At 34.6% G+C, this 18,668-nt stretch overlaps 1 protein-coding gene across 1 annotated transcript in view; it reads right to left on the reverse strand.

Annotated features, from left to right (window-relative positions):
* Positions 1 to 18,668, reverse strand: part of ADGRB3 (adhesion G protein-coupled receptor B3) — a gene marked incomplete at both ends in the record, with an annotated part of 799,939 nt that overhangs the window by 474,708 nt on the left and 306,563 nt on the right. Inside the window, 2 exons of the mRNA XM_079716603.1 lie at positions 7,045 to 7,209; positions 13,326 to 13,487. Of these exons, the coding sequence (XP_079572729.1) occupies positions 7,045 to 7,209; positions 13,326 to 13,487 (327 nt within the window). The remainder of the gene's footprint in view (positions 1 to 7,044; positions 7,210 to 13,325; positions 13,488 to 18,668) is intronic.

Consider the following 18,668-nt stretch of genomic DNA (forward strand, 5'->3'; position numbering starts at 1 on the left):
TGGTAAACATCATATTAGAGGACATAATTTCTTCCATGATAGGCAGTCAGGTTAAGAATCAGCACTGTCTTTTCATTTCCATCATAAGCATTTGCAGTTGGATTTTGCCAGTGCTATTTTTCAATTTACAAACTCCAAATGCCTATTTCTTAACGAACCATCCCACAAAGTTGACTAAGAATAGAAAACGCGAGGCTGTATTTTGAAGCTAGGAGGACGCTGAGATCAGCCTGTCCTACCTTCACGTAACGTGCTTCCTTATACAACAGTGTCACTCTGGGGACACAAAGTTTTTTACAGCAATATGACATATGACCAGATTTTTCTGGACCCAGAAGAATTAAAATTGCAATGGTTAAAACATTAGATTACTGGGGTTTGCTGTGTTAAAAAAACTTCTTTCTGCAATTATGTTCACCCGGAAGAAAATCCTGTCTCCGATGTGCAGGGAACAATTCCTATGATACATTTTATCTTATTTTATTATTTAAAAAATATTTATAGTTGATTTACAATGTTGTATTAATTTCTTCTGTATAGCAAATTGATTCAGTTATACACATATATACATTTGTTTTTATATTCTTTTCCATTCTGGTTTATCCAAGGATATTGAATATAGTTCCCTGTGACTTTCATACATTTTAATGAAAATACTATGTTTCAGTCTATTTTCTCATCTTGACCAATAACTCGTGACACTATAGTATAGGTTGGATAACAATAACCACAAGTTAAAGTCATGAATATTTTGAATACTAAAACCATCATTTCAACAACTGTTCTGGGTTGATTGCTGATGACTGATTAAGTTACCTGTAGGGAGGAATCGGGGGGAGAAGAGTTCTGGTCCCTGACTTTGAGGCTATCTGATTTAAGGACGTCAAAGTTGGAAAGCTCTGATTTTTACTGAATTGGGAGTTACCCAGGGAATGGGAAAGACTCCTTTGGGATACAAGACTGAAATGTAGAAGAGCCATATGCTGAAGAGCAAAAACCTATGTTTCTTATTTGCCATTTTAATATAAATGACAAAAGAGGAAAATCAAAATGAAATATCATTTTTAAAAATTAGAATTAAGAATAGAAGCAAGTTATCATGGTAAGGGCTAAGAAGGATTAAAAAAAAGGTTGGTAAGTAAATTAAGACAAAGCTTAAATGAGACAAATATTAAATAGTAAAAGAGAGCAAGCCAGGATTAAGAAAGACACACTTTTTTTAAAAACTCTCATAAGTTAAGCACTGAAAGATCACCAGAATAATGCTGAAAATATGAAATGACACAAAATGAATACAATTGCCACATAATAGACTAGAATGTTAAGATGATGAAATGCAAATTTTAATTAAAGACCAGGTTAATGAGGCAGCATTTGTGTTTTAAATTATAACATCCTCATGTTGAGACAATCAGGGACCTCTGAACCAAGGTAGGGCAAAGGCTCAGGATCTTTCCACTCTCTGTCATCACAGGAACGTTCCCTGCAGAGGGACTGTGGGGAGGTCACTCTCTCACAAATGCTGAAGGATCAAAATAGTAGGACCACAGGAGACCGAAGCCTCTTGCTCTAGGTAACAGATGTTAGGTTCCAGCTGTTTTCCTCAGGACCTATCATTGGGTGGTTCTTTCCTTCTTCTTAGAGTTTATGAGTCTGCAAATATATCTGGAAACTACAACCTAATGGGATCTGTCTGGAACAGTTCTGGATTCTCAGGAATGAATTTCTCAAATGCAGGACTGCTCAGCCCCACAGACTGAAACGGGTCCTTACGCAGCCACTTCTCCCTAGAACAATCCTAGCCAAAGATTCCCTTTGAGTGTCTGATGAAGGCTATCCATAAGAAATAAAGCTCAAAAACTATCATAGTATCCTGAGTTTACTTCACCAAATCCCTTGCTTTTAAAGTAATATTCCCATATAAATCATGATCCTCAACTTTATATTGTTTTATAGTTTTCAAGATACTTCCACCTAATTTTAATCACATAACATTCCTATGATATAGAAGGGTAATGAATACCAGCTCTATTTTAAAAATGAAAGAAGTGAGGAATAGAAAAGAGGAAGAAGTCTCCCAAGTAAATATTTAAAATTAAGGATTGGAAAATAAATACATAAATACATAAGTAAATAAATAAATAAAATTAAGGATTGGGACTAAACCTTAATCCATGTCTTGTGAACTCCAGACCACTGCATCATATAATTATATTCATTTATACATAGCCCCATATATAAATGAAAACTTTTCAATAATTCTTTATTTCAGTCTTCAATCTGTCACTCACTTACTTATCCCTACCTATCCTCTATATTACTTGTACTCTACTTCATAAATACATATCAGAAAGAGAACTGTCAAAACTGAAACAAAGAGGGCCAAACTTAAATAATTGGTTCTTCCAGTCTTCAGCTACTGACAGAAGGGAAAAAAAAATTACTATGAAGTAAAATACTAGGAAGAAAATTACCATAGAGCTTGAAGCTTTGAACTAAAAACTTAAGCTTTCATTTTCCCAAAATAATTTAATTTTGGAAAATATAATTTCAATTTTATTTTGCAGTATACATTATATAATTTTAATGGAGGGCCTACCTAGAAAATGCAAACATTCCATATGTCTGTCACTTTTCTCCAGCTGAATATTAATCAACATCAAAAATCGTTAAAAACAGAAGCATCTAAAGTGATCAAATCACCCTGGAGGAGGAGTTACCCCCAAGGTGACACCCAGGTTCAGGTCTGACACTTAGACAGACCTCAGTACTGTTGGCTGCTTCCTTGGTGTCACAGCGAGGCTGTGTTATCCCCTGTTGGACCTAAAGTCACCAGAAAACACATTAATAACCAGACAAGGTCACTCTGAGAATGTGATAAAAATGAGGTAAAACAAGATCACTTCATAGACAAAGACAAGGTCCCCGTGGAACCCACAATGTTCCAAACATTCTCCTCTCTCAGCTAAGATGAGTGACTCACTTCTTCACCAACTGCATCTGGTCTTCCCTCGTCCTAGATAATTTACTAAGATACCCAATCATAGCATTGTCCCCCTTCCCTGACACCATCAAATGTGGAGCAAAGCCCCACTCTTTTAAACCTTCTGTGAAATCACCCAACACAAGCCCAAACCCTTGACAAATCTTTCCTAACACCCCCTTACTAAGATGCCCTGCAATTCCCTATGTTGATTTCCCCTCACTGCCAAGAGTAACAAACCCAACTTGTTCAACTACAAGTGTCATCCTGATGGACTCTCACTGGAAGACACTGACATGATAATAATACTAGTATTAGAGAGTGTTTGCTAGTTTGCTACCTTCCATGGTCCTCTCATGAAGAGGGTATTACTATATTGTCCTCATTGTACAGCTGAAGAAACTAAGGATCAGAGGGGCAACATACATATGAAAAGATGATATCTAAATTTAAATATGTGTTCCCTTGCAAAAGTCCAAGATCTTTCGCCTACAACAAATTAATGTATTATTAAGTAGGCACAGAAAATATCCTAGAAAAATTTGGATGAGTATTAGAAATTCATACATGTCAAGAAAATCCAATTAATAGTCATCTATTGCATACCACCAGGTACAAAGTTGCATGGAGAGATAAACAGGAAATAAAAGAGCATTTCCTTGTCCTCAAATATATCAATTATGAGCTTGGTGCTCAGTTAGAGACTGCAATGAAAATTCAAAGAAAACAGAAAACATAGGTTGGACTGCCAGCAGTTCTGAATTTGGTGATAAGAGAAACATATCCCAAACACCCCTGAACACACACATACGTACACACATCCTTCCATAGTATCACACGTAATTATTACTACAGATGAGAAAAAGAGGAAAACGAAGTCCCATCACGTTTATGAGCCAGTGATTGAATCGCAGTGAAATCCTTTTGTTGCTCTGTATACCTCTGGCTCACCTCCCCCAACCAACACCAGTCACTGTTCTCAGACCCAGTACACAAGTCGGTAACTAGTAACTCAAACTAGGAAATATCAGATCAGATCTACCCTTTCCTTCCTTTCTTCTCTCCTTATATGGATCTCAGGCAAGTGGTTTACTTTCATCTCTAAAGAAGTTAGGAGAAAGTTGGACATTGACTAAGGAAAGTATCAGATAAAAATAGGATGCCATTTACTTAGCAGTAGACATCAGAATTTGCATAACTATAACCATTTCATTATTTAATGTGAGCAATATTCATCATCCCTACACAGTATCCACTTCAATATGGGGGTGATATGTGCTTCCTAAAAGCAGGAAGCTGGGACGCTGCTCTGACATGATCCCACACTAAAACGTCACTGCCCATGACCACAACGTGCATGGTCAAATCTTGCAAAGGTGGTGAGCAGAGACCCAGTTTGTTGTTTCGAATGTTTCCTCTGCTCTATTCTGTTTTTCATTCCACAATCAGCCTAACCAAGGAGAACAAAATGTGGGTCTTGGCCCACTTCTTCATCACTGACAGTTTTCTCATTATAGGTTTTCCCTTAAGAGGCTTTCTTAGGGATCTCAGGTAGGATTGCTACAAGAAATGGAGGTTGAAACCACTTAATATTCAAATTACCACATCTCATTGAGACTAGAGTATATGTATGTGCTTTTCAGAATTGCATTCAATTTTTCACATGCTTATTTCTAAATCCTCAGAAGATATTACAAATTTCTTGAGATCAAGCACTATATATTCTTCTCAGTAGTGTCTTACATCTAGTTGATACTTAATAATGCTTTATATTTAGTGAAGGTGCCTGAGATTAGCTATAAGAAATTAGTTCTAATTCTTCTAATATCTAGGAAGAATTTGAAATATTTGTACCAAACATATCTTATATAATTTAAAAACATAATGCCAAAATGTTGAGCAGAGTATAAAAATATTTTTTTAAAAAATCATAGCTATAAGAGTTCCCTTTCAGACAGTAAGGTAATTGGGATAAAATATGGTAAGAATTTTATCTTTTATGATGTAACTAAATCCAAGAATGGAAATAACAGAAGTCAGAAACAACATATTTATTAAGTATTCAAGATAGATCCATAATGCTCACTTTATGAGAAAATGTGAGCTAGGCCAGATTTACAATTAGCATAATCATAACTCCCCAAAATTAAAGACCTAACAAAAGAAAGCCAACCAAATTTAAGGGTCTTAGAGTAGCCCCAGTGATACTATAATACAGATAAAACACACATGGTTACTACTTGAGTGATAAAGCAAAAACTACATCAACTTAGAAAAATGAGTTTTCTTATCTAAATTGTAACAACTCAGCATCTCTGTGGACTCATCCAAGCTTTTTCCTGCTAGAAAAAATTCATGGAAAGTGGACTATGAAAAACCTGGTTGATACCATTTTACTGATCAGTGCCATTTTATCTTTGTACTTATGAGGATCAACTGAGGTAAAAGAAATAGTTAGAAACTAATATATTAAAATATAGTCTATAGTTAGCTATAATTTTTTATTTCCCAGTGTTATCTATTTTTTCACCCTCCACAGAAAAATAAGAGTGAACTCTGGCTCCCCATAAATATCACATCTCAGCAGTCAAAAAATATTCTAAATTTGTATAAATTTACTCAAATCTTTGGAAAAAAGGCAGAACATAATATATATATGTGTGTGTCTGTGTGCCTATCTGTATGTTTACAGAGAGATAGAAATAAGACAGAACATCAATAGATTTTCTGGGAGTGATTTGCAAATAAGGAATCATGATTATTGACACCCCAATATTCATAATACCTGAATACTGAGTCATATGAGTTGTGTTAACTATTTGTAGAATTCATAACGTTCTAAAAGTGATGATATTACTCAATACAAGTACTACATATTTACATGTATATTCCTAAGTGTAGCAAGCCAGTAAAAGAGAACAATTAAGCTTGTTACATGACTGTTGCTTCTCTACATTTTTGGATGTTTTTCAGTCTTCAGATGTTTTAGATTCTTAAAATTTCCAGAAGAACTTTGAATCACTGCCTTATAATATAGTATATTAACTTGGGGAATTTAGAGGGCAAATGGGACTCAGTGTGAGTTGAATAATGTGTCTGGAGGTCACTACTGGCATCCCAGCTCTGTTGCTTGCATGTAGAACATGTGACAGCATGGACAGGTGAGAAACTCTCCCAAAGAGAAGATGATGCTTATTTATAATGGTCCCATTGCCATTTTTGTTAGCCTCTGCCATTTGCCACTCCTGTCTGTGTCTTCCTCTAGAAGTGTCTTTGCTTTCCCTGGGGAGATTCTATCATTTGTTGTTTTTATTTTCTCTCATAACTTGTAAGCCCCTTCAAGGTGGAGATCAGTCTATTTCATTTTGTAGGTATCTGTTTTATGTGTGACTGTTTCAGCAATCTAAATAATAGCATTACAAAGACTTCTCTCTGGAGTAATGGGTTGAATTAGCAAAGTCGGGTAAAACAGAATTGAAATATTTTGAAGGAAAACATTTTTAAATAACATAAATACACTCGTAATAACATAAAGACTGTATGTCATTTATGATCTAACCATTTTATGCATCTAGCAGTGAACCTAGAATATCTGATTTCCTAGCAAATGTCTATCATGTTCACACGTGGTCAAGGGTGCATCCCACTCCTTAGCTGAGTGAGTGTGAGAGAATAACATCAGAAGGATTGCCTCCACACCAGTCTCTCTAGTGCCAATGTGGATGCAACAGTCAATTCAGGTCTTTGGGATGGCTTATAATTTTTCCAGAAGGGAAATCCAATTATAGATAAAATCTTAGTGGGAATCATTAATATACCTATTTATAGAAATCCAATAAAGGTCAGCATTCATTGGTACTCAGTCAAGGAAATATTATACAAAATTATATATGATAGAATCAAGGAAGGTACCCAATTTTATTTAAGCAAGAACCAATAAGCAAAGGACACATTTTTCAGTGTGACTGAATGAAGGGTGTACTCTTAATATCTCCTAAGTATCCTAGGGACCATACACAGGGACATAAATGCCAAGTTCCCCAAATCCAGAACAGGCTCACCTGGGCAGAGAGCGATATTACAAGGCTTATGATGAGTCTCGGGTCCTTCACACGGCCTTCCCCCATACTGGGGCGGAGTGCACGCCCGTGTTCTTGTTCTTTGGCCTCGACCACACGTGAATGAACACAAACTCCACGGAGACCACTCCTCCCAGACTCCATGGACTGTAATAAAGCAAAGAAGCTTCAACAACAGAAGCAGAGAGGTGAAGTCAAAGATTATTTTTCTTTATAATTAAGAAGGAAACTCATCGAATAGACAAGTATGAAGATATTTTAAAAATTCAATTGAATTACTCTTATTTGTCACAAAATGTAAATTAAGTCAGCAATCATTTAACTAATGGAAAATTGCATGTACCTCTTTTAGTATTTGAACAATTATTCATGTTATAAACTTTAAATTTTTTTTTAATGGAAATGCACCTCTCTCCCTCATAGTAAAATAGTCATGAGTTACTTCTATGTAAAAGTAACATCAACTAAATTTCTTAGAGTGATCTTCTGGAGTTAAAATTGTATTTAAATAGATAAGGATCAATTTAATTCTTCCAACATTTACAAAGTTTCAGGATTAATAAATTTTATGATGTCAGAGAACGAAAAAAATCTGAAAATTGATGGTACATATTTTAAACAGTTTTTTGACCTCACATTTTAGAAAACATATTTTTGCCATTTAAAAAAATGTGGGTGTTTAAAGTCACCGTCTTTTGAATAAGAGGGAAATTTCAAGAACTCTATCTACTTGTATAAGAGCCTCCTCTCTCCCCAGTTTTAAAACGATGGGCAAATATGAAGACCTCTTTCTAATAGCCAGAAAAACAGAAGATACCTGTCCTTTTCCAGTAACTGGAGAGCACTGGAAATCCTCCTAATTAATAAAAACTCTAGAAAAAACATGTGATCTAATTAAGTTATGTCTTATATAACTATCAGTACACCAGTACTTCAAATACGCCATTACGATGAATACACACTTGATCAGAAATACTAACATAATTTGTGTTTCTCCATAATAACCACTGCAAATAAATGTTGACATCTTTTGCAGAAAGTCCATTAGGGTTCAAAGTTTAGGTCACTTTCTTGCACTGTCAAGTCACCAATCCCATCCCAATTCTTAACATTTGGGACAGTAAGCAGTAGCACTCCATGGATAATACAAATCAAAAGAAGCCAGGCAAAATGTGATTTTCACTTCAAAATTCCCGTCTTGATGCTGAACCTCTGCCTTACTCTTAAAAGTTCCTCAGCAGATGTTTGATATAACACCCACTGACATGAGTAGGGGGAGTAGAAATTTATCACAAAACATGACAAAGATGTTCATTTTCTCCTCAACATTGGTCGGGGTAAGCAGAAGTTTCAGAGGACACATGCCAGTAAATATAGTACATCTAGAATATTTTGCATGTTATCTGCTGACCAAGTGGTTACTTTAAAAACACAGATATGACATCCTTAATTATGAGGCAGCCCGTTCTCTTCTATTTATACCATTTAGTTGCCCAACTTGTGAAAATATGTTCAAATATTGGAAAAATTAGCCAAATGTAGATAATATCCAATGAAAAATTCTTTAAGATTCTGTGAAACTTGCTGGAAAGTATATTTCAAACATGCTATACAGAAAAAGTGAGAGAAATTAAGATGTTCGCATTTTTCCCATTTAAGTCTGAGAACACCAAAGACAATTTGTATCCATTGGTATAAGAATTAATAGGAAGTCTGTATTTAAGTCTAAGGAAAAAAATACACATATACCTATATTTACATATAGGTATATATGATCAATTACAGCAAAATAATTTAAAAGTAACATATATGAATGTACTTTGTTATGTAAACTGTACACCTGTAAGCAACTTTCACATTTATTTCTAGTTACCAAATGTTCTCCACTTAAAAACCACCTTTTCTCCCCGATTTTCTATATAAGATGCTAATAGACTATATAGTATTTTTATTTCTGGTTCTGTTCTGTTCTGGCTCTGTTGTCTTCTATCAAATCACATTGTTGCACATGCAGTGAACAATCTCAGAAGAAAAAGCTGCAAAATTGGCAGATTTTTCTCTAAAATCTCAAATAAATGTTCATTAATCTTGATGACTTAGTTAAATTATGGATCTGGAATACTCTGAAAACTAATCTTAAAAAAATTATTTTTTTGAATTTTATTTACTTATTCTTTATACAGCAGATTCTTACTCACTACTTTTTAACAGTCTTTATTGCTCCATGGTGAAATTTCATTACTTCTCCACATCAATTTTAAAAAGCAAAAATATGTTTTTTTTCATTTGAAAAAGACATAGAGTTATTAATAATTTACTTTTGATACTTGATACTATTGAATTAGTAGGAAATTGTAGCACAAATCTTGTAATTTTATGAATCCTTTTCATAAAGATTTATGATAAGTATTAAATATTTTTATTTTAATGGAAATTCATTGGATAAACTACTTTATTTTCAGTAAAGTATGAAAATCTGTAAATGATCTAGTCCATTTGAAAAATGTACCTAGAAACTAAAATCAGATTGATCCATTTTTATAGTTTACTTCTTCAGACACTAGCTATGATATCATGTCTCTGATTTATCTAGAGATGAAATAAGGAATACAAAATACCCAAATTATATTACTACCAGGTTTCTGAAATAAGTATACAAAATATCTTGTTATTCAGATTGGGATGTATAAAATAACTCCTTTAAGTGAAAGCTTTTTTTTCTTAGGGAAATAAATGGATGTGAAAACTGTGACGTTAAAAAAAAATCAAAACCATTCCTTAGCCTAAATCAGCTTTATTCTAAAAGACTGGAATATAGAGTAGACTAGTGGTCCTCAACCAGGGGCAATAATGACCTCCCCCTCTCAGGAGACGTTTGGCAACATCGGAGACATTTTTGGTTGTCACGGCTCAAGGGAAGAAAGGGGGCTACTGGTATCTAATGAGAAGAGGCCAGGGATGCTGCCAGACATCCCCAAATCCTCAGGCTAGCCCCACAACAAAGGTTTATCCATATCAAAATGTCAGTGGTACCAAGGTTGAGAAATCCTGGAAGAGGTCATAAAACTGTAAGTCAGAAACCAGGGCAGTAAATACATAATTTCATGTAGCTCTCTATTTTTCTCAATTTACTTTCTGTTTATCCTGATCATTTTCTGCCCTGAGCAATAAGAGTTCCTGAAGACACTATGATGTCAGAGCAACAATTTTGTAAAAGGCTGGATATCTTAGGATTCATATTAGAAACAACATTATTATGCAATTTAAAAACTCTTTAAATGTGAATAATGTGGGTGAAAGTTTACTAATTTATAATACTATTGCTTAGTCTTTAAGAGTACAAATAAATATAAGCTCTAGTTCTATCATCCTACATATTTTGTGAAAAGTGACATTAATATTCAGTTTGTCCTTGTATCATTTGCATTAATTGAATAGCAAATACCCTTGCTTATTCACAGAGTGACAAGTAGGTTATTTCTGAGATAATTTTCTTCTTGGGAATAAAGTATTTCAGAAAGATATTTACACTGTTCAGCATACTATGTTAGGCTTTAAATTCACTTTTTGTCACTGTTTTCATTATATATTGTGTAAACACATACATATTTACCAGCATGACAAATAACTGAACAAAATATCGAACACAAAATATTCCATAACAAGCACAATCACCATATGAAAGGTATCACAATTTCCTGTAGTGGGATACTTATTATACATTTTTAAAATAATAAAGTTGCTGAATTATTCTTCAGGTTTGGAAAATTAAAAAGAAATCAACAAAGTGCTTTTTATTTTCTTTAATTCAACATCTGAACTATAACAATGATTAAAAGATACGTATTTCTTATCATCAGTACTATTTAAGCAAATTTAAAAGATAAACCTATACATATACGAAAGTGAAGAGAAACCAGTAATTAGTATGTACTTCTTCAGTAGGCATAATAGTAGAAGGTTTAAGAAACTGAGGAAAAGCTTTATAATCATAGAATATTATTCAGTTTTCTGGACATGAGAGGCAGAGTGAAAGGGAGTGCACACTGGTCCCACTATACATGGTCTCCACGCCCAGTGAGGGGATGGATCAACAGCCTCGGGCAGAAGGTTTCCATACGTCAGCCAGGCGAGTGTTCATAACTAGTGTTTGGAAAGTAAGCTCTGAATGGAGAACTGTGGAGAACACGTTAGAACACACTCAGACTTCCATTTGGGGATCTGTTTGCCATTAGAGTCTATCCCTGTATGTTGAAAGGATCTTGACTCTTCAAAAGGATGCTGCAACGTAAATGTATATGTCAAGTACAGCTTAACTCTCTGTTGACACTTTTCTTGTTGCCGAGTACAGGGTACTTGATCATGGAACCCTTAACATAAATACTGTAAATAGGGTCCAGCTTTAAGTTCTAGTCCAGGCAATGCACTTAACCCACACCCACCTGAAAATCCACTAACATTTCCTCATGAGGTCCTTTTACCTATAAAATTTAGACACATTACAATTTCTAAAATTCCCATCTCCTTACTGCTCGTTTCCCTTCTCTTGCCTAATGTACGTGAATATGTTTGCTCTGTGACCCCTGTTATTGTCATCTTTTTTCGTTGTCTTCCCCACCCATGATCTCCTTAAGCATTTCCCCCCCTCTGTTATCTTTTTGTTTCATTTCATGTTCTTTCTCATCTAGTCTGATTCCCTCTGATTCTCACTGACTTTTCTTATTTTCAGTGGAACCATTGCTCTTTTCCTACTAATTCTGTCTTCCCTCCCTCATACCTTTCTGCCCTGTTTATCTTTTTTTTTAATTGAAGAATAGTTGATTAACAATGTTTCAGGTATACATCAAAGTGATTCAGTTATGAATATATATATATATATATTTTTCTTTTTATTCTGCCTATTTTATCTTTTAATTCTACCTTTGTCTACTGCTTTGTGCCTCCCAAGCCTGTAGCAAAGGGATCTCCCATCTCACTGCAGCATCCTTCCTCCACGACTGCCCACCACTTCCTTCCCCTTTTATTTTTTCCAGCTTGCCTTTTCTTTTATTGGAAAATGTATCATCTAATCCTTTTAAAATGTACAGTTCAGCAGTGTTAAGTATATTCATAGTGTTGGGAAACAGGTCTCCAGAAATCTTTCATTCTGCAAATCCAAACTCTCTACCTATTAAGCAGCTCATTCTCCAAATTGTTTTTGAATGGGTTGCCCTCGTCCCTTCTGGGAAATTGGGATTGTCCCTGCCCCTCCCCTATGCCACCCACTCTGTGCTCTTGCTTTTAGCAACTGCAGAATTAGGCTTCTCTGGAGATGGAACTTGTCAGAAGACTTAAGCACACTTCACCAGATGAAAGGCGGCTGTAGTGCCAGGCCCTATCTTTGTGCCCACCTCACTCCAGAGGCCTCTGGGAGGGCTGTGAATGCAAGTCCATTGTCAACTGCAGTGGTCTGAGTCGGCATCACCCATCCACCAAATGGCTGAGCAGAAACACAGACCAGGAGATTCACAGGATTATGTGCTTCGGACTTCTTGAAAGAAAGCCCAGAATCATTTTAGTACTTATTTTTACATGAAAGTCAGTGGTCTGAGAAGAAGAAATGCTTATAATATGCATGTATGCACCGACGGACAAAACAATGTTGATGTAACATGGAAAATCTGATCCTAAGTGGGTAAGCTATTACGTTATGCTCCATTTAACATGAAAGTTTTTTTTTTTTTTCCATTAGTGACTTTATGTTTACAGAGCAGAGGATGGCTCTGATGAGGGTAGTCACTTGAATGAAATAAACTAACAGAAAGTCCTTTGGCCCGGGGCACTATTTTCCCCTGATGGGGTCTAATAAGTGATAGGAAAATAACTGACTGCCTTAAAGGCTGTATCAACCACTGCTTTAAACACTGGGTACTGATCACATTTCCAGGATGCTGACAAATTTCACTATTCCTCCAACATTCAATTGGACATTTTCACCATCTAAAATAAGGAAAGAATTGGAACCTTAAGTACCATTAGAAACAGATACAGAATTTCAAGCTTATAGCTGCAGTGAGTAGGGAGACACTTTTGTAATTTCTTGGCTGCTCTGAAAGCGGAAAGAATCATATACATAATAAAATTTCACAGTTGAATACAAATTACACTTATCCACTCTAATTAAAATGCCGATACCAGGTTCATATGAAAATAACACATCGTTCCAAATGCGTAGCATGACACAATTCAATAACATCCACAGTTGTAGTTGCTGCTAACACTACCTGGACAGAGGGCAGTGTTATTGCAAACCCTTGATTCTCTTAATGGGCCGCTGCAGTGTGTCCCGTAAGGTGATACACAAGTTCTGGTTCGCACCTGCGACCCCTGACCACAAGTAACTGAGCATGTGCTCCACTGAGACCACTCTTCCACGCCAGATTCACCTGTGTGCAAGACAACAAATAAACATGAAATACTGTATTGAATATTCATCTAGTAAGCATTATACCAAACTGACATTATGACATACAAGAAAAATTTCAATGTAAAAACATGACAGTACATCAAAGGTACACAAAAACATTTCAGAGAAAAAGAAACTTAAAGAGAGATACTATTACACTGATGCAAGATCCAAGTTAGCTATAACCTTGTTAGCAAGACTCCACTTCACAAATCCACTGGGCCATGGATGCTATGAAGGGACAAGTCAGCATTTTTCAAGAATGATTGTTGGAGCAATTCTCTTCAAGTCAATCTAAAGTTTTGTCCTTTGACGGAAGAGGAAACAAAATGTATTGCTAAACTTACTCTGGCTTTGGTGAGTAGGAATATATAGATGTATCCTTCCCCAGTCGTTTGTTCCATAATCTCCTTTCTAATGCTGGATGAGGTAGGGCTCTGGGAGTTTGGGCATATCTAATTTTTATTGTGTTGAATACTCACACTTGTTTATAATTTATTCCTTGTGCAATTCCTACTTTTTCATCCTATGACAGCTATTTATTTTGTGATAATTTGTTCAAAAACATTCTGCTCACAATTTTCCCCATGATGATATACAGTAGAGAAGTAAGTTTTACTTGAAATGAAGGAACATTCCTCTATGATTTCTCTTAATTTAACCTGGAACTAAAATTTACTTTAAAAATAGGGCTTTAAACGTCACTGAATGTTTGAATTCATTAACTTTCTTGGAGTAGGCATCACCCTGAAACTACATCTAAGTTCTATTATAATCCAAAGTCATGTCCCAAGGAGACTTAAAGTCAAGAATTTCTAAGACCATCTCAACAGGCTTCTAATTCTATTCTGGAATGGTGTTCAGGATAGATTTTTAACTCTAATTTGAAAACTTGCAGTTGCTTTTTTACAAATACAAAATTGGGCCATTTATCTGCTGGCGGGAACTAGTTAAATTAAATTTAGACTTTGTTGAAGAAGACTACTTTTGCTTCACTTGGTGAAGTGTTCTGAAAACTCTGCATCACTGATTATATAAATCAAGGAGCAATTTATATTTTACAGATTCTGTTTAGAATCTGATTTGCATTTAGCAGAGAATTCAACTGATAGAGTATGATGATCCATTTTCCACCTTTTTTGGAAAGGTTAATACATGACTTAGAAATGACTTGCAGTGCAACTCAAGGCACCTGGCCCACGGGCTGGGACTCTAAGACAGATGAAGTTTGGACCAGAGTGTAACTCAACTTGCTGATCACTGAGAAGTTCTTTTTCCAAAAAAAAGAGTCAGGTGAAATAAAACATGTGTTTGATAAAGTAGTTCAAGTTACATTCTGGTGTAAGCTTCTTATCTCCTCTAGGGCCCGTGACAACTAGGTCACAGACAAGCACACTTTGAATAGAACTGTTTGGAAGCATTTGCTCTTATACTGGTCTGCAGTATGCACCCAGAGGTGTGAATAATATAATGCATTTATAACTGGATATATATCATAAGGGCACAGTGGTAACTGGGATGACATATTATATTAAATAGGACATCTTTTCAGTGTTGTGATCAGTGTTTGTCCTGGTCATGCTCTATACATCACCCTTGATTATTTCAATATTTTTTGCCTTTACCAATTTATATATAACTAATCTATAAAAATGTTATTCAATGACCATTTGAATAATATTTAAAGCTATGCCTCATAGTTTGTTCTTTTACATGAAAGAATACTCTATCAAGGTTAAAATAATTATTTTAGAAACCCTATAATATGACAATGGTTAAAAAATATCTACCCATATATATATATATACGTGCACATATATATTTAGCAGTGAAAAAAAATTAAGCTTAAAGTTGGGGAAAATCTAATGCAATTATTTTTCTTGTGATATTTCAACCTGTGTTTGTGATGAGATTAAGTGAAGTAGAAATATTATGGTTGAATGTGATTAATTAAAAGCCAGAAAACCTTGAACCTTGTGAATTCTATAATAAGTAAAATGATAAAGTTTATGAATACAATCAGTTCTATTTTTCCACAAGAGCATTGCATTGTTATGATGGCAGGAAAAAAAAGTTTAATTAAACTGAGTAATGAGTCAGGATCAAGAGCTATTTTTATGTACATTTCTGTAAAATTTTTAAAATTTAGGGTTGCTTCTGAATGTATGAAGCTACAATGATGTTAAACAAGCTAGATAATGATGCCTGAGTCATGAGGGATTGATAATTAGTGCTCAGAATTGGCATTATTCACTCCCCCTCAAACTGGTGGTTCGTTTTGTTGATCAAAACCAAAACAAATAAATGAATAAGATATATATGGGCTTCCAAATTCTGAATCAAATCTTGCCGTTGAAATACTGGCCCACCTACCAAAATGACCCCGTTATGTCTCAATCTATAATTTCAAGTGACATTTCCATGAAATAGTTATGATTTCCATGCTGCTACAGCCTCAACCCAAAAGGCATGAAGGCTATTCTAGTCAAGCACATTGGGGCTTTGTGAGAAATACTTTATAGCAAAGATATTCTGTAAAAAATTCACTGACATTAAGACAGTATGGTATACTATTTTTAATATATATGTCTTTGGAGATAGCACAAACTAATTTGGTTCCTTAACTTGTAACTTAAGGCATATTACACATTATGTAAAAGGATTCAGTATCTAAGGTTCTATTAAGGCTCTTTATTCTGATGCGAAACAGGAAAGGAAACTGAAAAAGCACTGCTATTAAAGTCAGAAGTTCTGTCATTGATGGAAAGCTATTAGCTCTGTGACCTTGAGAAAGTCACTTTATTTCTCTGAATCTCTCAATAAAATGAGTAATACATCTACCTCAAAACCTATTTGTGAGGATTAAATGAGGTAAGGTATGGGAGTGCATTTTAAACTATAAACAAAATACTAATAAAAAATGTTGCTAGTATGTTAAAATCATGAAATTAGAAACACACAATTTTATTTTTCTGTTTTAGATAACATGTGATATACTATTTTCCCCACTGGAATAAAAGACTACTTTCCTAAACATGTTTATAAGATCATTTGATAACTATGATGTTAAAAAGCATCAGTATGTGTAATTAAGATGTCTTAAGCCATCTTGTTGGTATTTAATTTAGATGTCTATATTAAATATCTATATCTTATCATGGCATTTCACTTCCATCGACTATAAATACAGCTGTGTCCTAGACTATTTGAGCATTGTACAATTATGTCCAAACTAGCCTATATCAGTTACCAAACTGACCCAAATGGTCAAGTTATTTTGATAAAGTAATGTGACTTTACTAAATATTACTCTTCTAAAAACATTGCCAGTCACATTATTACTTTATAGAAAGTTTGTTTTTAAATACTGGGTTGACTGATCATAATGATTGAAGAGGCCAGGTTACTCATTTTGAGAAGTAATTCTTAAGTTATACAGTCTGATAGCTTTTGCTTTGTTTTTCCTCATGACTAACATAAAAATATATTGTATTTTATTATTCAGTTTTACCCCTATTGAATTATTCTTTGTTCTCAAATTAATGCTAGCAATTACTCATCATTATTTACATGCAACACCAATTTCTTGGTTTGAAAGACAAATAGAAAAGTATAAATAAAACAACTTTTGTAGAATTTTATTGTGTTATACTGAGCTGTATTTATTCAGACTACCTTAACATCTAGCGAAAGTATAATCTCAGAAAATATTTAAGGGCAAAAAATTAAAAACCTGCTCTGTTTAGCTTTATAATTGCCTCGTGTCAAAGTATGCATTTTAAAAACTATGTTAAACATTTAACTATGTTAAATAATGCAGTTTTCCAGTCTTTAATCAGTATCATAGAAAGGTAAATTTAAAATGTCTTATACCTGTATTTTTTTTTTTTTTTTTTTTGCGGTACGAGGGCCTCTCACTGTTGTGGCCTCTCCCGTTGAGGAGCACAGGCTCCGGACGCGCAGGCTCAGCGGCCGTGGCTCACGGGCCCAGCCGCTCCGCGGCATGCGGGATCTTCCCGGACCGGGGTATGAACCCGTGTCCCCTGCATCGGCAGGCGGACTCTCAACCACTGCACCACCAGGGAAGCCCTATACCTGTATTTATATTTAACTATACTATATTTGGTTTAAAATGAAATAATAACTATATGTTATTCATTAGTTAAATCATCCAATCAATATTTTCAGAACTTTAATTGTGAAGTTCATTGACTTTTCTGACTTATTGTTAACAGCATGGGGAAATAGATTTAAAGCTCCTCATGGATCTATTTAAGAAGCATTTCATTTATTTATTTATTTATTACCAAATTTATTTATTTATTTATTTATTACCAAATCATGTGTCCCTATATATTAGATACAAAACAATGCCTGGAAAATAGTGAGTAAATTAAAATGGAAACTAGTAATTCCTCACTAAGAAAATATAATGTTCCTTGTGATTTGAATTTGCAAAAAGGTTTCTGGCTGAAAACTCTGAGTTTTCTTGGTATGTGTCACAGGCAAATCCAAAAACTGAATTTATATAAAAACTCCTGGCCAAATTGCATAATATTATGCATAAACTAATTTTGCTACATAATTGGAAATTTAAACTATGGTTCATCATTTCATTATTAAGTGACACCAATTTTAAGGAACTTCAGTAAACCAATGTCTGCCACTTCTTTTGCAAAATGTCAGGACACCTCTAATCTTACAGAAATGACCCATGAAATGGCACAAGAAGGAGGCTGATTAGTCAGCCCATGCCCTATGTCTTTACTTAGAGTCAATCATCCCCTAATCTCTGGTCAGTAGTTGAGACTTTTTGATCCGTGTAAGGGAGAAAAATTCATTTAGAAATTTGAAAATTTGCCTGAAGCTGGTCATGCACTTTTGGACTTGTTCAATCAAATGGTAAAAATATAAATCACCTTTTCTTAAATAAGAAGGTGCATGAAAAGCAATCCAGATTAGCAAGTTTTCTTCATTTCTGGATTTGGTTGCAACATATATTTTTAAAAAGCTAAAAATTTGTCCTTAATGTAGAATTTATTCTAAATGTTCTTCCTTTTCTGAGAGTTCTTTGACCTACTTGTCACTAATGTATTCAAGTCTACTATTCACCCATTACCAAGAGCACAATTCATTAAGAATATTTGCATTTTTGAGTTAT

Source organism: Hyperoodon ampullatus, assembly GCF_949752795.1.
Source record: "Hyperoodon ampullatus genome assembly, chromosome: 12".
Classification (NCBI taxonomy): Eukaryota; Metazoa; Chordata; class Mammalia; order Artiodactyla; family Ziphiidae; genus Hyperoodon; species Hyperoodon ampullatus.